At 41.7% G+C, this 7,111-nt stretch overlaps 1 protein-coding gene across 1 annotated transcript; it reads right to left on the reverse strand.

The window, feature by feature from the left end:
- Window positions 1-1,814: 1,814 nt before the first annotated feature.
- On the reverse strand, window positions 1,815-5,918 carry LOC149461141 (cyclic AMP-dependent transcription factor ATF-4-like). The gene is made up of 3 exons (XM_089678744.1): window positions 5,668-5,918; window positions 3,048-3,347; window positions 1,815-2,806 (listed from the first exon to the last, which is right to left on the reverse strand). The coding sequence occupies exons 2-3, from the start codon at window positions 3,253-3,255 to the stop codon at window positions 1,926-1,928; spliced, it is 1,089 nt and encodes a 362-aa protein (XP_089534870.1). The 5' UTR covers window positions 3,256-3,347; window positions 5,668-5,918; the 3' UTR covers window positions 1,815-1,925.
- Between the last annotated feature and the right edge of the window lie 1,193 nt (window positions 5,919-7,111).

Genomic DNA, 7,111 nt, shown 5'->3' on the forward strand with positions numbered 1-7,111 from the left:
GTTTACTCCCACTGACGCCAGGACCTTTTCTTCTCCCACTGGTCACAGTCCGGCCCCCTCTAAAGTTTGAAGGACAGTAAACTGGCCCTTTGTTTAGAAAGTTTGGAGACCCCTGTTCTAAGATTAATAGAGGCTGTCATTACTGCACTCTCCTTTAACCTCCCTGGCACTCCCGCGATGTCCCTCCTGCAGTGTCCCCGGCAATGTAATCCGGCGCATGCCGGCATCGGTCATCTGGGTTCCGTCCTGTGCGAGCGTCGGGATGTACGGGGGACAGAATGGCGGGAAATTTGAAAATGACAAAAAGTGACATTCACTAAAATCACATCGTAAAACATTACTGTATCAAACCATTTCACATACATTTTGTCCCTAGTGCTTTGTCCTGTGCCCTGCCTGCATTTTTACTGTTCTTTCTGCCTGGAAACTGAGAAACGTCCATGGCGTCCAAAAAGCGTCCCTTTAGGTCAAAAACGGTTTTAGACCAGCTAGAGAATAGCGATAGTAAATCAGAACCACTTGCAGAATTGAGTGATAATGATTCGTGGGGAAATTCGTCAGACACTGAAAACAATTTTGTGACTTTGGTCAGTGATGTGCGAACTTGGCGCTGTATTTCAAATTTCAGTGTTTTTGGTTTGATTATATTATTGAATTAAATTTATTATTATTATATTATTTTTTATGATTATTAAATTATAATTTATGATTTCGTGTTTCAAGTTTTATCCTACCCAGGATGTTTACTAGACTCTTGTTCGGACAGATTTCAGTGAGTTATTCCTAAAAATTACAGGCCTACAATAAAAAAAAAAAACATATTTCCATGCAAAAAAATGTACCGCTTTGAGCACAGAAATATGGACATAATCATACGGCTATGGAGGTTAAGAATGCTAGTTCCCAGGCTGTCATTCTGAAACCTTATTTTCAATGTAGTTGACCCACGACACGTATGGAGATACGGGCACTCATATACAGCATGCTTGTTCCAAGGCTGTGACTAAACATCCTGAAGTCAGCCACAGCCAGACATTTAGCATTTTCAGGAGAGGCCTAAAATAGCAGTCCCCCACAATTCACTCATTACAGGCGCTTTAAAGTGTTACTAATCCCGCAACAGTAAAATCAATCTATATGTGCAGTAAAGCACACTTGTTATATTCACTGTGGAACTTAAGGGGTTAATCATCTGTATTGTGTAAAAAGGATGTTTAATCCTGTCTGCTCTGATCCTCCCCTTCTTCCACTGTCCCTGAACAGAGCCTTGGGCGCAAGCTGCACATGCTCAGCTTGACGTGTATTGCTAGAGAGTTCTTTTTTTCCTTGGGAGAGTGCAAGGAATCAGCACAGGGCCAATCAGCACTGTCCAGACAGTGGGTCAAAGGTCCTGCAGTCTCATAGGACAGTAAGAGGAGAATGAAAATGCTTCCTACAAGATTAAACCAGTGCTCTGCTGGACACTAGAAGTCACAAGACTGCTCTAACTGCTGATGAGAAAATGTATGTAGCAGTTTATATTTACTAAAATAATTGCATGTCCATGTACTGTGGGAGACCAGATATAGAGAATGCAGGGTCATGGGTTTAGTAAAACTTTAATGGTGGAATAAGGAAATGGTAAAGCTCAGAGAATTTACCTGAAGCAGTAATCAGAACAGGTGAAGTCTTTGCTCAAGAATACAGATCTTGAGACCAGTTTATGGATTGATCACCCAAATCATTACCAAATACATACCAGTTTTCTTACACCATCAGACGTCACTAAGAGGTGAATCAGGTAAGAGCATGAAAGCAAAATCTGCCAACACAAATTAAACATTTAAAAAAAAATAATTTATTGAGTAGACAATACGTATTACTTGTTTTACAACCATGTAACCTATATATACACAACATACACAACGCTCCAACTATCTCTCGTCTCAAGAACTTTTTGCTCGTTTGCTTTTGGCCTTGCGGACTTCTTCTATTAGGTCTTTTAAATACTGGATCTCTTTTGCTAGAGAATCTGCTTTCTCTGTCAGTGAATCATTTCTCTGTTCCAGTTCTCGGCACTGTTCAGATATTGCCTCTTGTTCTGCTTTCTTCTTCTGCCGGTAGCGAGTGGCTGCTGTTTTGTTCTGCTCCATTTTCTTCTTCTTCTTGTCTACTCTGGGCTGCCCTACAGTTTTAACCTTTGCCAAGACTTCTTTATCCTTAGAGGGAAGGTCGTAAGGTTTGGGTCTCTCAGAAATAGGGGACCTGGGAGAGGACTGGACACTACTAGGGTACTCTACAGTAGATGCAGGACTTTGCTGAGGAGACCCCAGATATGACGGGCTCATATAAATCCCACTGTCATTATCTGAGGAATCCTCCTTCTCAGACTTCAGAAGTGGGTTCAAATAAATACTGCTGTGATTATCTAAGGAATCTTCTTTCTCACATTCCGGAACTTCAAGAGTGTAGATTACTGATTTCTTATCTTCCTCAGCAACATCTACCTCACTTCCTACATCCAAGATAAAAGAATGGTCAGGGCTAGAGACATTAGACTCTGATAAACTGGGACTCACTGGAGCCACTTGATCTGCCTCCAGTGTACTTTCTGGAAGAAAGACTTGGGCAGGTGATGGCACAAACTGGCCAAACACCGGTGGGAGAGGTGGGTCCTCTGGGAGATCACAGGAGTCATCCAACGTGGCCATAAGCTCATCTGGCGAGACAGTGGATTCTAGATCTTCCATCCCAAGCAGGGAATCAAAATCAAACTCCTTCAGGTCCATTTTTTCCACCATCCTATCCATGCCGGAGAAGGCGTCTCCTGTTAAGAAATCAGATAATTAGAAGTGACAACCAAAGACTCAGGTTCAAAGACTTCACTATCAAAGTTTTTTTACATCGAAGAATAAAACTTAAGTAAATATAAAAAAGTAAATGATTGGTAACTTCCATAATTTATAACAAGTTGTAATCAGTGTTGTGATTAAACCCAAACCAGATCAAATAAGTGCAGTAAAATGGATTTATACATGGCCCGGGACTGTTAGTAGAAGTACTCTTACCGTGGAAACTGCCAAAGGGTTCAGCCAAAGGTAGCAGTTCAGAGACGCCATTCTTAGCCTTTCCGCTGGAGAACCAATGCGATGGGAGGTACCCGGACACCTCAATGAAGTCATCCAAGAGACCCAAATTCTCATCAGCCTCCAAAAACGACTGGTTGAAGGGGGACGAGAAGTCCCCCAACATCAGATCGTCGCTTAACAGGTTCATCTTTTAGAAGTATCAGGGTTTTCACAAAGAAGCTGGTTTCTGAGCTTTCTTCCTCGTGTACAGCAGTGCTGCTGCGGGATGCCTTGAGGAGCCTGAAAGAAAAATAACATATATACATATTTACAATGCAACAGAACTAGCGGTCTATTGGTTTTTGTTTGTATTTGCAACTCCACATCTAAAATCCTGAACTGTAAACACTTTAGACATTCACCTTTGTATGTTATACTGGTTATTCATTTAAAACACATGTACATTAGAGAAGTGGTCAGGAGCATGTTCTATATTGTATAGGACCATTTTCCAGCAGTGTAGGGTAGAACTGATAAAAAAAGCTGTCCTCCTATAATATATCCATCTCATTTTCACTGCTTCTGCTTTGCATAGGCTGGCTGTACAAATCATCTTTCCCATTCTGTCCTCGCTAATGCCCCATATATACGATCAGAATATCGTATGAAAAATGCTGCTTTTAAAGCGATTGTATAATAATCTGGTAGTACACAGCAATTGCCCGAAAAAAAATAGAAGGGACAAGCATGAAAATATATCGTACGATTTTCGTTTCACCAGTACAGTAGTCCTCCAAAAATACAATACAAACTCATTACATTCTTCCGAATTTTTATTTAGTTGTTAAAGAAGTTTCGTAACTTTAGTGACCTCTTCACTTTTGATATGAGACTAGCATGCAGAAAACAATGATAGTCTGATATTCGGATCATGTATACAGGGCTTAAGCCTCTGAGAAAAGCACTGGAGTTATAATAATAATTGAAGTGGTTAATAAAAGGCTTGTGACTTCAGGGATGGGGGAGATAATGAATGACAAAATAATTGTGGCGGGCTTTTTGTAGGTAAAGACTGGTCTTAGCTGTGGGGACGGATGCTATGACACAATACAAGGAAGTGCAATAGGGTGGAACAAATGCTTGTAACCAGAACTAGCTCGAGTACTCCCCCCACCCACCTGCGTCTTTGTGTTTTGAGTCTTCCTTTGTATGTCATGGTTTTATTTACCATCTGTCATAACTTCCTCTAATTTTATATCTCAGTTTCTGGGCCGATTACATGTCCTTACTTGTTATGCCTAACTACACACTTCTCAAGATAGCTGGATTCTGGTTTGTACCCATTTTTACCAGAAAACTTTAATCTGCTCTAATCTGATGAAGGCAAGGATAGAGTTTACATTAGCTAGAAATAATAGTCATGTCTGATACCGGTTTACCATATATCTGGATCCATTGGCTATTTTTAGTTCATCGGTTATAGTTGATTGTTACATAACTCTTCCTACCACTCCATCCCCCACAGCTATCTCCTCCTGTGCCACCACCCCCTCCCTCCTAGATTGTAAGCTCGAAAGAGCAGGGCCCTTGATCCCCTCATGTTTTGCATTGTATTGGTATTGTTCTGTCACATGTTCTGTCCCCCTTTGTAATGTACAGCGCTGAGCGAACTATTGGCGCTTTATAAATCCTGTATAATAATAATAATAATAATAAGATGAACCCGGCTTGTTTAATCGTTTCTCTCTCCCAGCAGTCAAATGCCTATACAAATGGAATGCAGCTTCCTCATGACCATATATGGCCACTTCCCCCTCCGTCACTCCCACACCACGTTAGTCAAGAGAAACTCGGCCGCCATTTCACAATCCGACCGTCTCGCTTCTTCCCCACCCTCAGGCCATCAACGCCATCTTAACCTCAGATACATTATAACACAGACTTGTAACATTCCATTCTACAGACTACTTGTTTAAATTCCCTTTTGTCCACCTTGGACTTTAGAATTTGACAATTAATTGAGGACCCAACCCCATATCTAAAAATACCCTTTACACAGACATCTGCTGTCCTGTAACATGAGATACTCAAGGGGAATAAGACACCACAGCTGTTTCAGTGGAGATAATGAGCAGCATCTCCCTTGATAATGTCCCTGACTATCACAAAGACAGGCACAGGACATCCCCCACCCTACTGGGATCTACACGTGACGAGTCAAAGCCTTTTACATGGTATTCCCTATTGCTACGAGAAAATATGTTTTAATCAGGGAGCCGTACATTTTACACACAAGGCTCCTTTCACAAAGTTTTAACACAAGGATAAGGGTCTTTATTTTAGCCGCGTGACCGTAATTTTCAGATCTCATTGGACTTAGCTGAAAATAACTTTTTAAATACTTCTAAATCATAGATCGTCATTCTGGTTTATTAGCTTACGCTATTAAGGCTAAATTGACTGAAAAAACCATCACAGAATTTTTCACATTTTAGAATCGTCCAAGTAATCCTCTCCATCATAACCGTACAGTCTAGTACAATGCTATAGACCCTCCAGCCATAAACCCAATAGGAAAGATGACCCAAAAATAACAGCCCCAATTCCCCGGTATACTCACGCCATGTTTGGGCCGATGCCTGGTGGTGCCAGCACTGCTGGGGGCTGTTGCCTCGCTCTGGCCTGGGGAGGGGTTGCCGCTGGCCGCTGCTGCCGCTATACAGCCATGGTGGCCGTGTGGATGGTTGGTGGTAGACTTCTATAACCTGGCACTTGGAACGATAACAACCAAATTAATAAACTCTTCTATAAAGTGACACTGCCAACTCTCTCTAAGTTACTTCTCTCATTCCACCTGCAGACTGACGTGGCGGGAGGATGGCTCATCCTATATATAGTGCCGGAGTGCTGGAGGTCGTATCCATCCGCCTTCTCATCTAGTGCTTTATTCTTCCGCCTCATATTCTTTACATGTGTGGCATGTCTAGTTCAGGGTGATCGATCAGGAATGTCTGTTACTGGACTGGTAATTGCAGCATTACCATTCAGCAATGTTCACCAAGGAGGATTTTTTTCTTTTTTGGTGTTTTTTTTTTTGATGGGCTCACCAGGTTACTGGCAGCATGGGAGTGCTGGAGGGGGGTGGGGCAGTCAGGAATGTCTGTTACTGGACTGGTAATTACAGCATTTCCATTCAGCAATGTTCACCAAGGAGGATTTTTTTTTTCAGATGAGCTCACATGGTTACTAGCAGAATGGGAGTGCTGGAGGGGGGTGGGGAGGAGAAAGGCAGCAAGTTGTCCTTGATAATTAATTTCCTCAGAAGCAATTGTGTACACCCTGTATCCCTTCACAGCATGCTTGCTTCCCACACATCAACACACACACCTCCCCCACCCACCCCCTTTGTATATTTAACCCTTTTCTAAAGAAAAAAATTATTCATGCCTCCTTCCTTCCCAGCAGCTACCTTGAGGATGAATAGGATTAACCCTTTCAGGACTGGTGGCTGGAGATTTCCAGTTCTAGACTAGTGACTCCCTGGTGGCTCCATGTGATTATGCCTTTCAGGAATAGCAGCTCTCAGGTGGCTGGAAATGATTAACCTATTCAAGACTAGGGGTTCCCTGATAGCTGAATATGATTAACTCCTTTCATGACTACTAATTCCCAGGCTGCTGGCAATACTTAAAGCGATATTACACCTCAATTAAAAAATTTATTATTTGCATCTTTCCAATCATTAGATGTGGTGGTTGCATACGTTTCTTTCTTTTTAGGCATTTTTTCCCTTTATTTTCACTTGGCGATCTGTCCAGTAACACACTTCCTATCTTAAGCCTAGTACACACTTTGAGAAAATCAAATGAACAATCGTATGATTTTCTACAAAGGTGCATATTATGATGTGACAGATAATGATTTTACCTTGTACAAAAATTCTCGAACAACGAAGGCAAACGTAACTACATACTAACGCAACATGATTATTGTCACAGAAAAATAATATGCTACTGTTCGCAGCTCTTTAACCACTAGCCTACAGGGCACTTATACCCCTTTCC

This window comes from Staurois parvus, unplaced genomic scaffold (assembly GCF_062004578.1).
Source record: "Staurois parvus isolate SC_StPar_1 unplaced genomic scaffold, SC_StPar_1.0 ptg000209l, whole genome shotgun sequence".
Taxonomy (NCBI): Eukaryota; Metazoa; Chordata; class Amphibia; order Anura; family Ranidae; genus Staurois; species Staurois parvus.